This window comes from Babylonia areolata, chromosome 4 (assembly GCF_041734735.1).
Source record: "Babylonia areolata isolate BAREFJ2019XMU chromosome 4, ASM4173473v1, whole genome shotgun sequence".
NCBI classification, from domain to species: domain Eukaryota; kingdom Metazoa; phylum Mollusca; class Gastropoda; order Neogastropoda; family Buccinidae; genus Babylonia; species Babylonia areolata.
In genome coordinates, this window is record NC_134879.1 from 5,449,503 (window position 1) to 5,471,906 (window position 22,404).

The window sequence follows — 22,404 nt, forward strand, 5'->3', positions numbered from 1 at the left end:
TGTGTGTTTTTGTTGGGTTTTTTGTTTTGTTTTGTTTTGTTTTTGTTGTTGAGAAATTGAAAATTCCATGAGGGTCTTTATCTGTGTGCATAAGTGTTCCACTGACTGTTTGAGAGTTGGTTAATTTAACTGTATGAATTTGTCAGGTGTTGTGCAGGGATTCTAGAGGTAATGAAAACCTGAGGAGGTCATGAAATTTCAAAAGTATTTTTACCGTACCAGGATTAGAAGAATCATGTATTTTGAAAAGCTGATTCAGTCTTAGAAAAGTCATGGACTTACAGAGATAGACATTCAAGAAGAAAAGGAAGACGTGCACAACACACATTCTCTGTATAATACTATGGATATGTTTATAAAAAAAATAAATAAATAAAAAAAATCTTTGTGTAACCCCTTTTCAACCCTTGAATCCGTTAAAAATGTTACTGAACTTGAATATGCACACACACACACATACACACACACGCACACACACACACACACACACACACACACACACACACACAATTTGAATACAGCCTTTAAGATAATAATGACAGTTATATAGTTAATATATAGTCTTGTTTCAGATTCGTCGTGCCTTCAGAAACATCCGCCGGACAGTGCCTGAAATCATGCATGTCCTGATTCTGTTCTTCATGTGTGTTCTCTTATTTGGTCTGATGGGGCTAAAACTCTTCTACAAACGGTGAGATGGTATCATATTTAAGTGATTTCAGTGACTCATTGTTCCAGTAGTCGCAGTAAAGTTGATGAGACTAATTATGATACTGCCACAGTACATGTCATTTTTTAAATCTTTATTTTCTGAACAAGTTTGTATAACTGAAAAATGTATTGCTTCAAACTGATACCATTACAGAACCTACATATATGTCTGTGGAATGAGAGTGATGAATATTTGTGAATCTGCACGTATACACAAAATGAAGAGCTTGTCAATGACTTGTGTGAGTGAGACCTGTTTGCTTCATGAACGTTGTGTTTCTGGAACTCAACCTTAAAATTACAAAGCATGATGGGAGGTTAAGGTCTTTATTACCATGGACACGACAAAGCCATGAACACTGGAGGACTCCACTAGGGAACAAAACTACCAGAAAAATCCCTTATCACCCAATGGAGGTTTCATTAATTAATCTGGTACAGAAACAATACCATGACTTCCTTTGCAAAAACTGAGATTTTTTAAACTACAGAATTTAAGTATATTTATGATCTCTACCCAAGCTAAAAACGCAAAGTAGTTTTTCTTTAATTTGGTGTCTGAAACATTTTCTGATACCATTGTGATTGTTATGTGCATGAATACTATTGATTAAACTGACTGATGTTTAACATTTTTGCTTGCTGTCACAGGGCATACCTCAACTACCCAAATGGTGATGATTATTTCAAATCCTATTTTGATTCAGTCTGGGATTTGTATGTCCTGGTCACCACGGCAAATAATCCAGATGTCATGTGAGTTCATTTCTCAAGAGTACTTCTCTCCTCCCTGATTCCTACTTTGTTATTCTCTTTGCTTTTTCTTGTCTCTGTCTCCTGCATTCATTCTTACAAAGCCAGTGTGTTGTGTTGTACTTTTAGACCAGACCAGTTTTGCCTTTTTGGCGTGATAAGTACTGGAGCTCATTTGATGGTCTTCATGGTAATGAGGAAAATGAGAAGAAGAAGAAAAATCAAACTGCGTTTATGTCACCCTGGGAAATAATGATTTGATTTTCTTTTAAACTGTGCTTATTTTCTACTTTTGTATGTTTTTAACGGATGAATATTTGAAACCAGAAATTATTATAAATGTTTTAAATTTCGCAAATAGAAATTGCTTTTTCTTCTCAGAATTTATTGCCTTCTGCTTTTGCTGAACTTTGAAGACATTGGAAAATTTTGTGAATATGATGTGCTTTTTGTCTTTCCTTGTGTGCATGCAGGTGCAACCTAACTTTTTTTTTTTAGCAGTGCTTCATGTTGATTGGTTAGTTTAACTGCATGTATGAAATGTTACTGTCATTTAGCACCTTTGGTGATTTCTAGTCCCTTTCTAACATGTTTCTGCCTTCCTTTATATTTTCAAAGCAAAATTGAAACCACGACCATTAGTTTCAGGGTGTTTCAAGATTTATTTAAAACATGGACTTCTTCTTAATATTATGGAAGGTACCTTGATGGACATACCTGCCAAGAGCAGCGAAAGATCTGCCAAGTAATGAGACATCAATCTGAATATACTGTAAAACGTTAGCTTTTAAAATACGACTCAAAGTATAGAAAGATTATGTTTTACACTCAGTGTAAAGGCCTGACACTTTCTACCCATTCGCCCAAGTGATTGTTTGTTGGTAAAATAGTGTTGTCCCAAAGTGACTGACTCATTTTCAAGCCTGTTCATTATCATTTGGTTGGCATCAATAGGTCGTGATAACATGTAATTGAAAGGAGGCCATTTGATTTTATTCAGAGATTGAATTGTGCATAGGCCTCATCACTTACTTTGCGCCTACTGCATAATGTCCACAAATAATCATCTAAATCAACAAATCTTCCTGACTTGCTGTCCAGAATTTTTCAGTTAGACCTAACCCCGTGCACTACGCATGCACATTTGAAAACTTTTCCAGGTATAGAAACAGAGGGCAACTTTCATCGTTATTTGGAGGAAACATTCATAGTTTGTTTTTTTTTAAGATGGGCATCCATTTTTACAGATTCTGACAATGAGCAGCATTTTTTTCTTTCTTTCTTTTTATCTAATTTTTTTTAACCTTGATTGGAGAGGCAGAGTATGGTGGACCTTAAGTCTGCATTGTATTGGACAGGAGAATACATCCTATTGTAGTGGAGTGATGGCCTAGAGGTAACACATCTGCCTAGGAAACCAGAGAATCTGAGAGTGCTGGTTCGAATCACGGCTCAGTCGCCAGTTTTTTCTCCCCTTCCACTAGACCTTGAGTGGTGGTCTGGACTCTGGTCATTCGGATGAGACAATAAAACGACGTCCTGCATGCAGCATGCACTTAGTGCACGTAAAAGAACCCATGGCAACAAAAGGGTTGTCCCTGGCAAAATTCTGTAGAAAAATCCACTTCAATAGGAAAAACAGGTAAAACTGCACACAGGAAAAAATACAAAAAAATGGGTGGCGCTCTCAGTGTAGCGACGCACTCTCCCTGGGGAGAGCAGCCTGAATTTCACACAGAGAAATCTGTTGTGACAAAAAAGAGAAATACAAATACAAATACCCGTAGATTGTAATTTGTTAAAAGAACCAGACATGTCCAGAGTGATTATCATGTATATAGTGCCCAGAAAAGTATTTGGCAATTTTGTTACAATTCATCAAAACAAAAAAGTCATGGTAAAACAGGGAGAGTTTAGAACTTTGAATATGTATATACACTGATCAGCATTTCATTGTATTGTGATCATGAAACAATAAAATGCTGCTTAGTGTGGGCTGATTAAGACAGAACAGTTCTGTTTCTGGCACACAACTGACAGTGAGCAAGAATGTTATTTGGATCATTATATGTATTTACTGGTAATCTCCCCCCTCTCTCCACTTCCAACATTTTTGCTTTTGCAGTGAGCCATGAAGGTTTTGCTTCTTGCTTTCAATCTTCTGCTTGATTGTCCCATTGAATCAAATTGATGTACTAAACATGGAATTAGAAATGTATGTGCATTTGTAGGATGTAGGGTTTTCTTTACCTTGCCCATCTAGGCAAGTCCATTAGCCTTTGTTGGTGTGACAACAGTCACCCCAGACTTTTTGCTCTAGAGATCGTCATTGTCCTCTATCGTTTCACTTCTTGTTGGCAGAATTATGAAATTACCCGGAGGAAAATGTTTATAAACAGTGTCTAAAAACTGGGGTTTTTGGAGGGTTGGAGGGGTGTGGAGGGAAATGTGGCTTGATTTGGTTTGAGATGCTGAATGGTTCAGGGGAGGTAAATCCTACACCCTTCCTCCTTTTTTGCTGCAGGGATGTTCCAAAAGACACAACTCAGTCCCTTTTTTTTAAAGAAAGAGGAATTGAGGACCAGCATTAAATTTTTATGAGGATTATTATGGATTTATTTCCGGATCAAACTGTACAGTGTTTCTGGTGATGTTTATGATTTTGAGGCCTACTTCCATAAAGGCATTTGTCTAGATGGGTAAATAAGTTATTTTTGGGGGGATAATCATCTTTTTTTTCAGCTTTGAGATGTCCCATGTGAACAGCTTGACTAAAAGCATGATTGACAGCTGTTTCATGTTGTGCTTGCTCAGGATGCCTGCGTATGACTATGACAACTGGTTTGTGCTCTACTTCGGTGTCTATCTTGTCATCAACCTGTACATCTTCATGAGCATCGTACTGGCCAGCATCTATTACAACTATAAGAAAAATCTCAAGGTATACTGCACTTGAAGCTGGGGAGAGGAACTGTTATGTTACACTAAAAAGGCAAAAAATATCTTTTTGTTATAGCAAAAGAGATGAATTAACTCACTCTGGGTGAATAGTTTTCTCCCTTGCTTACCCCTGCAGACGACCCATTTGTTAGGGTTAGGGAAAAAATTACAAAAAATACAAAACACAAAGTAACTGAAGGAATTCCCTGTACTTGACCCACTGACCCCTCTTCTCACATTGTGTGTACGCCCACCCCCCTCCCTCTCTTCACAGCCTTCAGTAGCTGAGTCACTGTCAGTACCTTCTTGCTGGTAGCTTTCTTCACTGCAGATACATCATCCTTGTCAACGTCAAAATCTTCAGTTTGAAGCATTTCAATCACTTCAGCAACAGTAAAAAGCCACTGTAGTGATCTAGTTTGCTCCAAAAATTTCCAAGGTCAACAACTGGCCAGAAAGTGTATAGTTACAGAACCTAACGAAGAAACTTTCCATTTAATTACACATACTTAACCGTGACCCAACTAGTGCAGACTCCGTCCTTTCGACCCTTGACACGTTTGCAATGCCCGGTGTAGCTGCAATTTCTATGCTACCCCATGAGGAAAACGTGAAAAAATTTTAATTGTCGAAACTGCGATAGCGTTCCGTCGTCCAGAACGCTACCTTATGTCAGGAACACTATCGTCCGGAGTGAGTTAATTAAAACTTAGAAAGTAGAGACCCTATAGGTTTAGGAGATATTCTTAAACTATAAAAAAAAGAATATTAGTATAGGTATTGGTGTATGTTTTATCTCCTTTTTGTGTATGTGGCACAGGGATACATGAGTGTGTGTGTCTGTGCATGCATGATTTTTATAGTGAATAACATTTTTTGTGTCTCAGTTGTAGTGGCATTTCAAATTTTTTAGAATGTAAAAAAAGTAAGTTTTTGCTTGTTCCATTGCATGCCAAATTGCCAGTGTCTTGCTTTTTAAGCAGAAATTGATCATTTGCTTTATCCTTTGCAAGCTCAAGCATGTGTGTGTGTGTATGGCCTCATGGCAACCCAATAGATTATAGAAAATGGGGCAGGGAAAAAATCTTAATGTTAGGCATCTAGATTTCTAAATCCTTGCTCCGCACATAATGCAGGGAAGCATTAACAAATGATTTAGACTGGCTTCTGTGCGTTGTTCAGAGTTAAATGGCAAGAAAATGTCTTATGCTGTCAGCATTTTTGCAGTAAACTTTTGTTTGTAGATTTACTTTCTTTGAATTATTCTAAGTCATTTTTGCTTTAAATATATTCATACTATCTTAGACCAAATGTCTTTCCAACCTGTTCATCCTGATCCACAATTCAGCGGCACTCCTCTCCATTCCTTTAATCCATTGACTGAAACAGAAGTCAATGAAATCCTAAAAGAAATGACAGTAAAATCCTGTGAGCTCGATCCTATACCAGCCTCTGTATTTTCCCAGTGTGTCTCACATCTTCTTCCCACAATCACCAATATTGTCAACTCATCCCTTCTCACTGGAACGTTTCCATCCACTTTCAAAACTGCAATCGTCCGGCCTCTTCTGAAGAAACCCAAGCTTGACGCAAACATTTTGAAAAACTATCGACCAGTTTCTAATCTTCCGTTCCTGTCCAAACTCCTTGAAAAAGCTGTCCTCAAGCAGCTCAACAACCACCTTTGTTTCAACAATCTCATCCACCTATTTCAGTCTGCCTGTCACGCTGACCACAGCACCGAAACCACTCTCCTCCACATTCTGAACAAACTACTGATAGCGTCCGACTCCGGAAAAATTTCCCTTCTTACTCTTCTCGACTTGTCAGCCGCCTTTGACACGATAGACCATTCAATCCTTCTTTCCTGTCTTCATTTTACATTTGGTATCAGTGGCACTGCTCTAAATTGGTTCAAATCTGATCAATTCCAGTCTGTCATTGTTGATCATTTCCAATCTGAACCCGTTAAAATCGAACATGGAGTCACACAGGGATCTGTTTTAGGCCCAGTGCTCTTCACACTGTACACTGCTCCTCTCGCTGAAATTATCAACTGCCATAATATCAGTCATTTTCTTATGCTGATGACACTCGACTCCAGAAGAGTGATACCCCAGAAAAATTGTTGTCACTCTTGCAAGAAACATCCAACTGCTTCCTGGACATTCAAAACTGGATGACTCGAAATAAGTTACAATTGAACGTGGACAAAACTGAAGCAATGATCATAGGAACTAAACAAAAACTGTCTTCCATCACAATTGACACAATCAAACTTGGCAGTACATCCATCCCTCTTTCCACGTCAGTCAGGAACCTCAGTGTTGTCCTTGACAATACACTGTCCATGCAAATATTTATCAGTCAGACATGTCAGTCCTGCTACTGTCAACTGCGGCGCATCAGTGCCGTCCGGAAATATCTGTCCACTGACGCAACATCTAGACTTGTCGTTTCTCTCATTCTCTCTCGTCTTGACTACTGTAACTCTCTACTGTCTGGTTTGCCTGCTTCATCCATTCAGTCCCTTCAGCGCATACAAAACTCTGCTGCCCAACTCGTCCTCAGAAAGAAAAGATCTGAGCACATCACTCCTCTTTTGCAACATCTCCACTGGCTCCCTGTCTCACACCGAATAAAGTACAAGATCAGCAGTCTATGTTATAGATGCATTCACAAAACTGCCCCTTCCTATCTCTGTGGCTGCCAACACTCCATCTCGCTCACTACAATCGGCTTTGGATCCACTCTGTTTATGCATACCCAGATTCAAACACTCGACTGTTGGCTGCCTGTTCTTTCTCTGTCTCTGGACCTTGCGATTGGAATGAACTTCCTCTTTTGCTTCGTCAAGTCTCCACACTCAACTCTTTCAAGTCTGGCCTTAAAACCCACCTCTTCCCAAAATAGCCTCCCTTGCCTGCCCTTCCTTGTCTTTAGTTTCTACAGTTTTAGAGTTATGCATGTGTGTGAATGACTGGTGCAAAAGCGCTTTGATTTGTCTCTGCACATGATTCAACGCTATATAAATACCATTATTATTATTATTATTGCTTTCAGATACATTGTCAGACCAGGTAAAGTGAAATCGTTTGTACACGTGGATATTAAAAACCAACAACAACCCTTTAACACCTGTTAAAGATAAAAAAAAAAAAAAGAACTTTTGGTGTCTATATATGTGGTACGGAATTTGATGTGTGTGTTTGTGTGTGTGTACTTGCATTCCACTGTTGAATGTATTTAGTGCAGTGTCACCGTCACCGTCACCGATCCCTCAGATTCCGAATCCTTTGGGGCGCCTTCGAAGCTTTGTCAACCACCTTTCTCCAGTCCTCGCGTCTCTCGGCCGCTCTCAGGGTGTCTCTCAGCTCCATGCCTGTCCACTCTCGGATGTTGTCCTCCCATCTCTTCCTTTGTCTGCCTCTTCTTCTTCTTCCCCTCACTGTGCCTTGTAAGATTGTTTTAGCAAGACCAGAGGAGCGTGTGGCATGACCAAACCACTTCAGTTTTCGTTGTCTGGCGAGTGTTTGAAGGTCAGTATAGGGCCCGATTTCATTGCGGATGCGTCTCTTGACTTCTTCATTCGTGATGTGGTCTTTGTATGAGATGCCTAAGAGTCTTCGGAAGCACCTCATTTCTACAGCTCTTATTCTTCTCTCTAAGTCCGCTGTGTACACACTTATAAAGAATTAAAATATTTGTGGTGTTAGTAGTGTGGTTTGTAGTAGAATCTTCCACATGGGGTAATGAATGTGGTAAGCTTTGCTGACTCAGGGTTGAGTGGAATCTGGTAAAATCCGGATGTACCATCTAACTTGGTGTAGATCGCAGACCCAGACAGCTTGTGCAGGATATCTTCCAACATTGACAGTGTGTAGTGTTCTCGCTTGACTGCTGCATTCAGACGCTTGTAGTCTGTGCAAATTCTCACTGATCCTGACTTCTTCATGACTGGCACTATGGGTGAACACCGGACCGTCGGCTCTGTTACTTCTTCTATGATCCCTGTCCTGCATCTTGGTGAGCTCTTCCTTGACTTTGTCTACCAGGGGTATCGGGATTCTTCTTGCTGAGTGAACGCTGTAAGCCCCTGATCCTTTCAGGACTATCTTTACTGGAGGGCACTGGACTGGTTTGTTGTCGAGCTCGCCGAAAGGCATTTCTATGGCTTCAATCCTCTTGACTAAACATGTTTGCCACTGCTTCTCTGCTGAGAAGGTTGTCCGTCTTTGCCTGTACAACGAAGAGTCAATGTGAATGAGGCTGGTCATGGACTCTGGTGATGGCGACAAATTGTCCCTCACACTGCAGGATACCTCCTGGGCTCCGCAGAATTGCACTTGATCTGTGAAGCTGTGGACGAGGCTTCAGCTTTTTGTACTGAGCTGACGAGATGATACACATATCCGCTCCTGTATCTATCTTCAACGTGATGTCGCAACCTCCGAACTTGAGTGTTGTCATCCACGGTGGTTCATTTCTGCCTTCTGAGCACAGTGTTGCAACAAAATATTCCTCCATTTTCTCTTCTTCACGTCTTGCTTGAACCTTTTCTTCTGAGTGTTCAACGTGTAACGTTCTCCTTCAGATGTGGTACGTCGTCTACTGCGTCGACTGACTTGCTGCTTCTGCAGACTGCCGCAAAGTGATTCATGCGTCCACACTTCTTGCACCTTTTTCCTTGAGCTGGGCACACATGCTTGTAGTGTTGCCGTCCGCAACGAGTACAGCTGGCCTCATGCTGCTTCCCCCCGCCTTGGGTTGAGCTGCCTTTGCCTGATGGAGTGTGACTGCTGCCACCCCGACGAGCGTTGCTAGGGCCACCCTTGCACCATTTCTGCCTATGACCACTATCGCCGCCTTTGCTGCTGTATAGTGCGTCAACATTGGACTCGTGCTGTCTTGCTTCCTGCACTGCATCCTGGAGCGTTAGATCTGGTTTCAGTTGGAGCTTCTCTGAAAGTTCTGTGCTGAGAACACCTAGCACTAGCCTGTCTTGGATGGATTCTTCTTTGTCTTTGAAATCTGCAGTTGCTGCGAGCTCGTGAAGTGCGCAAACATAAGCCTCGATATTTTCGTCCGGCTTCTGACTTCTGGCGTGAAATCTTGTTCTTTCATGGATGATATTTCGCTTGGGAATGAAATATCCAACAAACTTGCCAAGGACAACTTCAAACTTTTTGGAATCTATTTCACTGAGCCCGAATGAAGCAAAGATTCTCTCTGTGTCATTACCCATGGCATAAATAAGAGCACTTACTTGGATTGATTCTTCATCCTTTTCCAGTTTAGACGCTGACCTCTAGCGTAAAAATTGCTGTTTCCACTCCGGCCACATCATTGGCTGTGCAAAATCGAAGGCATCGGGCGCCTTGAACGGACCCATCTTTATGACACTCTTCTATTCTGTCCTGTTGGAAACGAAGGTACAAACCACACTCTGCCACCATGTAGCGGTACTCGCCACTAAGATTATATTTGTTTGCAGTAACTATAGATGAGCGAGAGTACAAAGGAAAACATAAGTCCACAGTAATGTGAAGAGAACAAGATTTATTCTGAACTCCAGTTTTAAGATGGAGGGGAGGAGTGTGTGATACCCGGATGAGCATCACTACTCGATACATCATCAGCATCACGTGACTAATACATGCTCTTACGCGACAATGTGCGTGTGTGTATGCATGCGTTCCACTGTTGAACATCACCAGTATACTGTGTGTGATTTTAGATAAATGTGTGTGTGTGTACGCATACATTCCACTGTTGAATATCTTCAGTGCAGTGAACATGCTTTTAAAGAATTAGAATATTTGTCGTTCAATAAGTGTTGAATGTAACGTGATGTGTGTGTGCATGCATGCGTTCCACTGTTGAATATCATCAGTATACTGTGTGTACTTTTAATGAAATGTGTGTGTGTGTGTGCATGCATTCCACTGTTGAATATCATCAGTATACTGTGTGTACTTTTAATGAAATGTGTGTGTGTGTGTGTGTGTATGCATGCCTTCCACTGTTAAACATCTTCAATCTACTTACTGTACATGTTGTGTACTGTGACAGAATGAAATCAAGACAGCGGTGTACAGCAAGCGTCAGAAGCTGGCCCAGGCTTTCAACATCCTGAAGGTGGACCGCAACGGGAGGGGCACGGTGACCCGGAACCGTTGGGTGCAGCTGATGGAAGTGGTGGTGCCCTCCAAGAGTGCTGCTCAGGTTGACCTGCTCATGCAAGTCCTGGACATCAATGGAGACACCTTCATCTGTGAGAGTGATTTGGGCTTTGTAGACACCTTTATCTTTGCAAGTGATTTTTGGCTTGGTAGACACCTTTATCTGTGAGAGAGATTTTTGGCTTTATAGACACCTTTATCTGTGAGAAAGATTTTTGGCTTTATAGACACCTTCCTCTTTGAGAGAGATTTTTGGCGTGGTAGACACCATTATCTGTGAGAGAGATTTTTGGCTTTGTAGACACCTTTATCTGTGAGAGTGATTTTTGGCTTTGTAGACACCTTTATCTGTGAGAGAGATTTGGGCTTCATAGACACCTTTATCTGTGAGAGAGATCTGGGCTTTATAGACACCATTATCGGTGAGAGAGATCTGGGCTTTATAGACACCATTATCTGTGAGAGAGATCTGGGCTTTATAGACACCATTATCTGTGAGAGAGATCTGGGCTTTATAGACACCATTATCTGTGAGAGAGATCTGGGCTTTATAGACACCATTATCGGTGAGAGAGATCTGGGCTTTATAGACACCTTTATCTGTGATAGACACCTTCATCTGTGATAGACACCTTCATCTGTGATAGACACCTTTATCTGTGATAGACACCTTTATCTGTGATAGACACCTTCATCTGCATGGGAGAGTGATTTGGGCTTTGAAGACACCTTCATCTGTTGTGAGTGATTTAGGTTTCATTTGTTTGTTCTGTGTCTCTGTCCCGTGCTTGCGTGTTTACACTTTGTTTGCTCCTTTGTTTTCAAACTCAGATATCAGGTGTTGTGTGAAATATTCAACAGATGAGTGTAATACCTTGACATGGATGACAAGGTGTATGTTTACTGGTCACGCTTTTTTTTTTTTTCATTACATGCATGAAGGATCTGCGTGAACATTGAAGGTTGAAAGAATGATAATAATAAAAAAAAAGAAAACAAAGACATGTGTAGCTTTAAACCACAGATCCCAGATAGTAAGACTGTCTTATGCTGTTTGTATTGTGTTTCATTGTAAGATCTTCTGCTCTCTGCATTGTAGTTTTAAGCTACAGGTTCTAACAGCAACATTATGCTGTCTGTAGTGTGATTGGAGTATTAATTAATATTCTTAATCTGTTTGAATTGTAGTTTCAATGAAACATATTCTGCTGTCTGCATTGTACTTTCATTCCAACATACTCTTATGCTGTCTGCATTGTAGTTTTAAGCTACAGATCTTGAAAAGCTATTTTTCATATGCCATAGTTTATGTTGCAGCTTCAGTTATCACATTGGTAAGGTGTCTTTTTTTTAACTTTTTAAGCAACTGATCTTCAGCAGCAACACCTTATCTTGATTTGAAGCTTCGAGCAACTGATCCCAAAATGCAAATCTTCAAGCAATCAGCATTCAAGATGTAGACATCCACTCCTCAAGAACAACACAGTCTTTTACTGTCTGGATTGAAACTCTTAGCATCAGATTCTGTCTGAACGTAACATATTCTTATTCTGTCTATTTGTGTATGAAAATGGTCTGTCCTTGACAGTGATGCATTATAATACTGTCCACCCTGAAGCTTTCAGCAGCTGATGTCCACTTTGCTTGGCTGCTAAAACAGACAAGGAAGAGTTCATGAACCTTGCGGACTTGCTGCATGTGGAGTTGTCTGAAGTCAAAGACCGACAGACGTTCCTGGAGAGGCGTTTTCCTAACGTCTACAACTCTGCCAGCAGCTACTATATTAAGCAGATCGTTAGGCATAGGTATGCCTAGTCACACACAAGGCATAGGTATGCCTTGTCACACACACACACACACACACACACACACACACACACACACAAGGCTGTTTTTACACCAACTGATTTAAAAGTATTCTGATAGTTTCATAAAAGTAAAGAACATAAAATATGGGAGGAAATTTATGGGAAATGGACAAAAGTGTGTTAAATATAGCCTGAATCAGAAATTTTTCATGTTAGCATAATGCATATTAATCTGGATATACGACACTATCATTGATAAATTTTATTTATTTAACTGCTTTTGGATGAATGTTTATTTCTCTGTCACAACTTTTTGCTCTTCAGTATAGATGTACATTGTTGTGGATATATCATATCAGTATTGTTAAATGAATGTAATCAGTATATGCTATTCTGCTTCAGTACAAATGTGTGTATGTCTTTTTCAGATATTTTCGCTATGCATTTGATCTGCTGATCTTCGTCAATGCCTTTTTCATTGGATTCGACGTGGATCAGGCTGATTGGTTCTTTCTGGCTGTGTTCACTCTTGAAATTGTGCTGAAGTTGTACGTCTTTGGACCTCAGCAGTTTACAATGCGACTGTGGAATATGTGAGAGATATTTCTTTCCTGGTGGTTCTATTTTTGTAAAATGTTAATGATGGGTGTGTGTGTGTGTGTGTGTTCTGCTTTTTGTTCTGTTTTTAAAAGGTATAGACTGAGACAGTATCAAACTCAAAAGAAACAAACAGTTTATAAAACAGGCAAGAGAAAAATTTGTGTGTATTATACAAAAAGATAATAATGATTATTGATTTTTTGACTCACTTGTGTAAACAAAGTGAGTCTATGTTTTAACCCGGTGTTCGGTTGTCTGTGTGTGTGTCTGTGTGTCCGTGGTAAACTTTAACATTGACATTTTCTCTGCAAATACTTTGTCAGTTGACACCAAATTAGGCATAAAAATAGGAAAAATTCAGTTCTTTCCAGTCATCTTGTTTAAAACAATATTGCACCTCTGGGATGGGCACAAAAAAATTAAAAAATGAAGCCTAATTATATGCAAACTGCATTTAATGTTATATTTATATTTTTTGTATTCTCTAAACTTGGCACTTTGATCTGATATTCTGACCCAACAACAAGAGCAGTCATTATCATTTTTTGTTCAAACAGGAACTTCTTTTGCTAAGCATGGAAGTTTTATTTATTTTGCAAACGTTTTGGTGCAGATAGTAAAAAAGGGAAAGTACTCTGTAATTAATGCTAGGGGACTTAATTCGAATCTGGTTTGGACTTTTTTTTAAAACTTTTTTAATGCGAAGCTTTATAATAACAAATACAGAACACATTTTAACAATTAGATTTTTTTTTTTTTAAAGTGTATCACAGGTGAGTCTTGAAGGCCTTGCCTTTTTTTTAGGGGGGTTGGGGGTGGGGGTGGGAGGGTGTTATCAATAAAACTTTATAAAATGCAAAACAACAAAGACTTGAAAGATAATACTGTTCATTTTGCTGCACTGCCATGTTTGGAGTATTGGCATTTAATCAGTATTGAATCACAGTGATGCACTTCGACAAAGTAATATTTTCTGTTGATTTTTTATGGTTTGAACGAGTATTGGCATTTAATCAGTATTTAATCACAATGATTCACCTCAGCAAAATAATTTTTAGCTGTACTTTTTTTTCATAAGAATTAAGTTGTGGAATGTTCTATGTGCTGTGCTGTCCCCTCCCCCCCACCCCCCCTTCCCCCTCTCTCCCAGCCGCCCACTTCCGTTTTTGCAAGACACGTCAGTTACTGATGTGAACATCTGTCTGCAGATTTGATTTCTTTGTGATTGGGGCTGCTGTGATTGCCACCATTGTTGAAGCCATCACTGGAGAGTGTAAGTGTCTGTGGTGTTCATGGGGGTGTACTGGTTTACTGTGAGTGTACCTGCTGCTGTGACTTTGACAATAATTGAAACCATCAGAGAACTGAGTGTTCGTGTCATTATGTGTATATGGGCATATCATGTTGTTCTGTGCCTGCTGGGCTTTTAGTTTGGGGTAGTCATTGTTTCTTAAATCTCCTTGGGGTAGTCATTGTTTCTTAGATCTCCTTGGGGTAGTTATTGTTTCTTAGATCTCCTTGGGGTAGTTATTGTTTCTTAGATCTCCTTGGGGTAGTTATTGTTTCTTAAATATTCTAACCTGTGAATTCCATTAATCTATTGTTTCATCAAAACAAGTAGCATTAGATGACAATAACACTAACAGTGGACTGGATGATCAAGAGGAAAAAAATCTTGTATTTCCTGTTAGGATGTGGATTAGTTAAAGTTCAGTTCAGTTATTCAAGGGGGCGTCGCTGCGTTCAGACATAATCCATTTGCGCTACACCACATGCATCTGTGAAGCAGATGCCTGACCAGCAACATAACTCAGCGTGCTTCATCAAGCCTTGAGGGGAAAAAAAAAGAAAAGAAAAATGAAATAAATGAATAGATAGATAAATAAATAAATGGGTAAATAAAACAAAGGATTTAAAGACAAAAGTTCACAGAAATAATTATATTTTGGGGTTAAGAGCATATATATGCAAAACATAATAGATGTGTCCTCCTTTCTTGTTCCTTTTCACAAAATCTAAACAATAGCCAAGTCTGCAGTCTGTTGGAATGAAGGGATGGACAAGCAAGCATGCATGGAGACAGAAATGTGTTTTAGATTCAGTCAACTGAGTTGGACACTTGCACACACACACACACACACACACACACACACACACACATATATATATATAAAGCTTGCGTTGTATCTGTTCTTCCAATTCATGCTTTGTATTTTGAAAAAGACTTGAAAGAAAACTATGCATGAAAAAAGTAAAGTTCCTCTCGTTTAATCGTCATTTACAGTTTCTTCTCAATTGGTACAATAGTGAAGTGCTACATTTGGCAAGAATCTTACTCAAAGATTGTAGATTTATGGTCTTTAACCTTCATGTAGTGTAGATAATGTTGCTGAAGTATGTATTAAAGATTTATAGCTTTTACAGTTGTGCAGAATCCTCATAAAAAGAATCCACATACTCTTCTTCTTGCTGTTTACTTTCCAAATCACATTGCTATTTCTGATTGGTATGTTGCAGCGAATGAGGAGTTCAGTACTCTGGATATTCTGCTTGTTCTGAGAGTTCTCCGACTGTTCAAGCTGTTTGGCAGTATCATGAGGTAATGTGATTATAACTAGGTGAATAATATATCATAATAGGAAAAGTTAAATCAAATCAGTTTGCTTACAGCCTAGCTGAGTGCAAAGGAACCATTACAAGGATGAGAACTGGGTCGTTTTAACATAAGTATTTATCAATGAAATGATGTTATGTCAGATCGTCAGGATAACAGCAAGAACACATTCGTTATGGAAACAGAGTGTTTGTGTGTGTGGAAATATATTATTATAGTTCAGCTGAAAAGAAAAAAAAAGAAGAAAAAAAAGAAGAAAGATCCTTGCCATTGGCATGAAATTTGAAAAGATCAGTTTTTACAAGTTATTTGGAGAATACTAAGTTTTTCTTGCCACTAGGAATAGAAAATGTACAACTTGCTTAAAGCATGTGACTGAGTATATCTGTCCATCTATTTTTAGTTTAGTCTTCTTTTTTTATTTCAGTCACAATTGATTGGGTTGTTGTAAGTGTTTGTTTTTTTGTCTTTCTGTCTTAAGATTTAAGATCATCATTCAGACAATAGTCAACATCGGCCCATCCATTGCAACATATGGAGGAGTCATTTTTGTGAGTTGTTTGATTCCTAATCCATATTTGTTGTTGTTGTTGTTGTTGTAAGTGTAGGCTTTAATGGATAAGCAGAGCAGACAGTCAGTTGACAGCCTCAAGTAGACATTAAGTCGAGTTGCAGAAAACCGTGTTTCTCAATTCTCATTGGCTGGTATTATCAAAACTGAAGCGAGGCTTGGTTAATAAAACTAAGAACCATTACTCTACTGTTTTGTTTTGTATTTTTTTTTACATTCAAGCAGTATTACCATACACAGTGGCTCAGCATTTGCCTCAGTCGTACATGCAGTGCTTAGAAGTGGCATTCAGGACTGTTGACTGATGCATGCAACAGGAATAGTTCATTTCAGCATATAGAAGAAAAACATATTTACCCTTCCACTTTAGTAATCCATTGATAGGCTTTAGTTTACATTTTACATTGTTTTGATTGTATGGATTTATTGCTGGTATTTATGTTCTGACAAGGCTGATGACAGAAGTTAAAAATGTTTCATTCGCAATAATTTGGAAGAAGTTTGCAGCTAAAAGTTGGGGATTCTGGGTCAGTGTATGGGGGTAATTAAAAAAAATGATATGAAAGATGGGGCCTGCACACACACACACACACACACACACACACACACACACACACACACACACACACACACACACACACACACACACACACACACACACACACACACACACACACACACACACACACACTCACTCACTCACAAATTCATACGCATGCATAACAACAACAAAAGGATAGGTCTGTTTTAAACTGTTCATGTTATTCTGCTTCATTCATAATCCTGACCAGTGTTTCAAGTTAGCAAGTAGGTATCGCATGTGCAAGGTAATTTGACCTCATCGTCACAGTAACATTTGCCCAGTGAATTTTTGCAGGAGCCAGTAATGACCATGACGAAGTGAAATAATGATAAAAGCATAACATAACGCTCTTTGCTATTGATATTCTTTGAGAGCCTTTCTCATGTTTATTGTCAGAGTCCTCTAGTGGAAGACTTTAAATGTTGCTCTGCTAACCAGCCATATTTCTTCTGTTTTTTAAAGGGTTTTTTCATTGTTGTTTAAGGGATGAATTAAGAAGAACAGGTGTTGTTATCAGTGCTGCCTTGTTTATTGTTTGAAAGTTTAGTGGTGAAATGGAATCTTGATCTCTCCCCCCCTCCCCCTCCCCCCACCTCCCCCCTGTCTGTGGCTGTTTATCTCAAGGCATCCCCTTGGATCCTTTGTGTCTGTCTGTCAATTTTCTGGTAAACAAAAAAAAAATGAAGAAAAAGTATCTTCAAGAGTACACACAGTTTATCAGGAAACTTCTTCCTGGATAAACATATCTGTTCTAAATAAAACTTAGAAAACTTAGGGTTTGCTATACTTTACCCAGAGGATTTTTATTTAAGTAAAAAAAAAATATTTGCATCCTCAGAACATGCACACAACAGGCACATGGATAAAAATACAGCAAATACATCAACAGTGTGACAGATACATAAACATCAATATTCACTAAAAATTTACCTGTATAATTGATCAAAAAGACCAGAGTGTTAAACCTGTTGTATCTCCCCCCAGGTTTTCTACTACTTCTTTGCCATAATCGGCATGGAAGTGTTCCAGAACAAAATCAGTTTCCACGGCTACAATGAGAGTCACACAGACCCTAAGGATTTGTGGTGTGGCAACCCAGCCCTGCAGAACAGCACATTTTATCAGCTGAGGTACTGCAGCAACAATTTCAACGACATCATCAAGTCCTTCGTGGTTCTGCTGGAGCTGACTGTGGTCAATCAGTGGCATGATATCCTTTGGCAGCTTTGACATGACAGCATGTCAGTATGTATGTGTCTGTGTGTGTGTGTGTCTGTGTGTCCATGTGTTTGTGTGTGCATTTATGTGTGTGAGTGTGGGCGCGCATGTCTGCACATGCACACATTTACAGAAACAGGATCATGATATGGGATTGCTTCAAATATGTGAGAACAAAAGTTGAAGGATGTAGCAGTCTGACTTTTGGCTGTAACTGATTATCAGTACTGTAAGTGTTTATCAGTACAGTTTCACTGGAGATTTTGACACAAAGTTAAAGCATGGTCACACAATGGGAAAATAACACCACTTTGTGATTTTTACACATTCCAATGCACCAGAAAACATGACAGGAAACGAGGGAGAAAGTCTGAAGGATAGTATTTTCAGAAGAAAAAAAAGAATATCATGTTTATCACACAAAGACAATGTAGATTTTAGAAGACAGTGATGGTGATACTGATATAAGATAAAGACATAATCATTCCAGGAAAAAAGAGTGGATAGATGTGACACTACATTTTCGAGCAGTGCTTTCCACGTATATATGTTTGCTGTCTTTAAAAAAAAAAAAAACATCACAGGACTGAAAATTTGACAAAATTTAGTTAATCACCATTTCAGCTGTCCTTTCAAACATTTACAAGTTTCCAAAATTCTTGATGACCCAACTGTTACTGTTGAAGGCAGAGATGGAGACAACTAAACAAACTGATAAAGAAATTAACTGACAGACATTAACAGGTGCACACAATGTGGAATTATATACTCCATGCACATGAGAGACATTTTCTTCCAGCTGTTAATTCTTCTTCTTCATGCGTGGGCTGCAACTCCCATGTTCACTTGTATGTACACAAGTGGGCTTTTACGTGTATGACCGCCATATAGGCAGCCATACTCCGTTTTCGGGGGTCAGCTGTTAATTCAGATCACTTTCCTTGAATTCCTTTTTACTGTTTTTACATTGTCAGAAGGTAGCAGGCTTTTTGTTTTGATCATAATGAAGCCATGTTAAATAGTTTTGGTGCAGCGTGTTCAGTGTCTGGGGATTGTTGTGGAGGAAGTTGGCAGAATGGTTAAGACGCTCATCTGCTAACACAGAATCTGTGAGTGTCTGGGTTTGAATCCTGCTCTCTCCCTTTCTCCCAAGTTTGACTGGAAAACCAAACTGAGCATCTAGTCATTTGTACGAGATGATAAACTCAGGTCCTGTGTGCAGCACGCACTTGGCACTTTGAGAAAGAACCCATGACAACAAAAGTGTTGTCCTCTGGCAAAATTTGGTAGAAAAAATCCATTGTGATAGATACACAAATATATGCATGCTCTCAATGCCTGACTAAGTGCATTGTGTTATACTGCTGGTCAGGTACCTGCCTAGCAGATAAAGTGTAGAGTATATGGATTTGTCCGAATGCAGTTATGCCTCCTTGAGAAACTGAAACTGAAACTGCTGTGGACCTCAGTTTCGATATCTTTTCACTTCTGTGCTTTGGGTGCCTTGTCAAGGTCTTCAGTGTCAGCGGATTCATGGGGGACTGTTGTTGGAGGGATGTGGTCATGGTCTCCACTCTGGGGAAAGACGCTCACTCAGTCTGGCTCTGGGACAAAGCCTTTATTGTTGTCAGTAGGGAGCTTAGTAGGTGGTGTCCTAAATACTTTTATCAAAACAGGCACTACCGAACACCACCGAAGTGACTCAGCAGCAGTGCAGTGTCTCCTCTGGTGTGTGGCCTTCTGCCGACCTAACACTGATGGTTCCCTGTGGACTGCCGGCACTGGGACTGTGACAGATGAACATGAGTGTGGCTGTGTATGAGGGACTCAGAATGAGCGGCATGGGAGTGATGCCTCTGAAATGGTGCAGATGATGGGGCAGTAAAAAACAAAAACAAAAAAAGAAGAAACTGTTGTGGACCTTGACGGGCACACTGCTGACTTCAGGGTTTGTGCTGGTCTCAGGCAGCAAGATGGTGAGGATTTACTTCTTTGCCTTCCATCTCTGCTGTGTGGTTCTGGTGCTCAAGTGAGTTCATTGCCTCTCATTTTAACACTGTGCCTTGTCTTTCTGTCCTTGTCTGCATGTCTGCCTGTCTGTCTGTTTTTCTGCTGTCTGTCAGTAAGGTTTGTACGTAGATAGATAGATTTTTTTATGAGAAAAGCACCAAAGGGACTCAAAGAAGAACATCACAACAAAGCTACTTCTGTGTGCATAGACAGCCACAGAGTCACCTCTTTCCTGAGACCGAGGGACAACCATTCAGTTAGATAGATTGGTGGATGAATTGATGGATAGGTGTGTGATTGTGTGTGTGTGTGTGTGTGTGCATGCGCACATGCTTGCATAGTTTGAAAAATTCCAGAGGACAAAGTGGGTCTAGAAATACTATTAATTCATTGTTCAGCAAAAGGTTTTCTTTTCAGTGTTAACTAGGAAAATTCTGTGTGTTTTTTTTTCTGTTGTTCCAGCCATTGAAGGCTTTGCTTCTTGTTTGCTGTTGTTTTTGATTATTTTTTATTATATAAAAAAAAGAAGAAAATGAAATGGTTTTCAAAACTATCAATACGTTCATCAGTGTGCAGACAGTTTGCATGAAAACCAGGTGTGTTTGTGTCGATGTGTTTCAGCATTTTCACAGCATTTGTGCTGGAAGCGTTCATCCTGGAATACTCCTTGCGCACAGCGCCCAAACTGGAGTCAGCAGTGGAGGCCAAAATCAAACAGCTGGGATTGGGTATTGGCATGTGAGTCCAGTCATATGGTTTTTGTTGTTGTTTTATTGTTGATTGACCGTTTATTCCAGCAAAAACGAATGAGGAGCACATGTGTGAAACAAAAGATAAAACATGTCTGAATACATGCACTGAAATTTAAGATACAGGATTTCAGTTTCATTTGGGATATGCGTGAAGGCATGTGTATGTGTGCCTGCTTACATGTGTGCCTCAGTGTGCATAGAATCAGAATCAGAATCAATTTTAATGTCAATTAAACCTTAACAAGGTGTATAAGACACACGTGCAAAGTTGCATGTACCACACACAAAAAGCAAAACAAAATAATGATAAAGAAAATATATATAACAAGAGAATCATTCCTACATGCTTTGGCGTTTTGGGCAGCAGTTATTTATTAATTTTCCAATCATTCCCACAAGCATGTATCTATGCATATGAGTACAATATATATATATATATATCTATATATATATATATATCTATATATATATATATGTGTGTGTGTGTGTGTGTGTGTGTGTGTGTTCTTCAGTTTAAAGTCTATTCATATAGTGTGATTTTAGTCATTAACAAATTATTTGTAAAAATTCGTGTATATAAGTGTATGTATATATATGTGTGTATGTGTATGTGTGTATGTTTGTAAAGACAGAGAGATATGTCTGTATATATGTGTGTGTGCACACACTTATGTGCACATGCATACAATTGTAAACTTATCAAATTTCCTCCATCTTGTTTTCCTAAGGTTGATCATGTGTACTAACATGAGTGTGTGACTGTTTCACCAGGACACCCAAAAAGAGAGGAGCACCTGAAGTGGATGAGTTAGAGCTGGTGACAGAGGAACAGCCACCTGCTCGTTCTGGCGATGCAGAGGAAGAATCGGATTCAGACACAGATAGCTTGCCTGACCTTTCCAGGGAGACAGGACTCCGGTTCCACCTCAAGAAGAGAAGTGAGTTATGAGCTGGGATTTGCAGTTTATACTAACGTTGTTTGTTCAAGGTTAGATTTGTCCAACCGGTGTATTGTATTTCACAGGTTACAGTGTATGCATGCATTGATATCATGATAGTGCAAGCTGCAAAAACAAAAAAACAAAAAAAAAATGTTAAAAAAAAAAAAAAAAGGGAAGAAGAAAATAAAAAGATATGCTGTCATTGCATGCCAGCAACATCCCTTAGGTTTTATAAGATTGGAATTAACAAAAATAAGCAGCATCCAAATTATTAGCTTAAAAAACGTACAGAAATTCACATAAAAGGGCCAGTCAATATGAATTTAGTGATACCACACCCACAGACACCTAGCAAACAAATGCGAAACAAAAATCACTCCCTAACAATTTAGGTAATCACAAATTCACACATTTAACATTGAAGAACCCTAATTATCATATGCATCATCACCAAGAGCAATGAAATAACTTTGTCAGACACTGTCTGTGAAATTCAGTGCCAGAATCTTGGTCTCTGGAAATCTCATTTGTGTCTGTTTCTGTGTCTGTGTATGTACTAGCCCTTCTGTACCATGGCTACAAACTTTTAAAATGATTTAAGAATTGAGTTTATTTTTTTGCAGGTATAAGATACATCTCAGTTATGGTTAATTGTAGGAAACAAATTGCCAATGTTGACATAAAACCAGAAAAATGGACCCTTAAACTGTTTTTTTTCACC

The 22,404-nt window shown here is 39.2% G+C and overlaps 1 protein-coding gene across 3 annotated transcripts in view; it reads left to right on the forward strand.

Moving 5' to 3' along the window:
* The window catches only part of LOC143280798 (uncharacterized), a 35,925-nt gene that overhangs the window by 7,051 nt on the left and 6,470 nt on the right, over nucleotides 1-22,404 (forward strand). For all 3 annotated transcript variants that reach the window (XM_076585482.1, XM_076585485.1, XM_076585484.1), the window contains exons 7-19: nucleotides 573-691; nucleotides 1,363-1,467; nucleotides 4,279-4,405; nucleotides 10,477-10,678; nucleotides 12,247-12,391; nucleotides 12,823-12,987; nucleotides 14,203-14,267; nucleotides 15,512-15,593; nucleotides 16,090-16,159; nucleotides 17,747-17,972; nucleotides 19,916-20,009; nucleotides 20,612-20,728; nucleotides 21,514-21,680. In XM_076585482.1, the coding sequence (XP_076441597.1) occupies nucleotides 573-691; nucleotides 1,363-1,467; nucleotides 4,279-4,405; nucleotides 10,477-10,678; nucleotides 12,247-12,391; nucleotides 12,823-12,987; nucleotides 14,203-14,267; nucleotides 15,512-15,593; nucleotides 16,090-16,159; nucleotides 17,747-17,972; nucleotides 19,916-20,009; nucleotides 20,612-20,728; nucleotides 21,514-21,680 (1,684 nt within the window). The remainder of the gene's footprint in view (nucleotides 1-572; nucleotides 692-1,362; nucleotides 1,468-4,278; nucleotides 4,406-10,476; nucleotides 10,679-12,246; nucleotides 12,392-12,822; nucleotides 12,988-14,202; nucleotides 14,268-15,511; nucleotides 15,594-16,089; nucleotides 16,160-17,746; nucleotides 17,973-19,915; nucleotides 20,010-20,611; nucleotides 20,729-21,513; nucleotides 21,681-22,404) is intronic.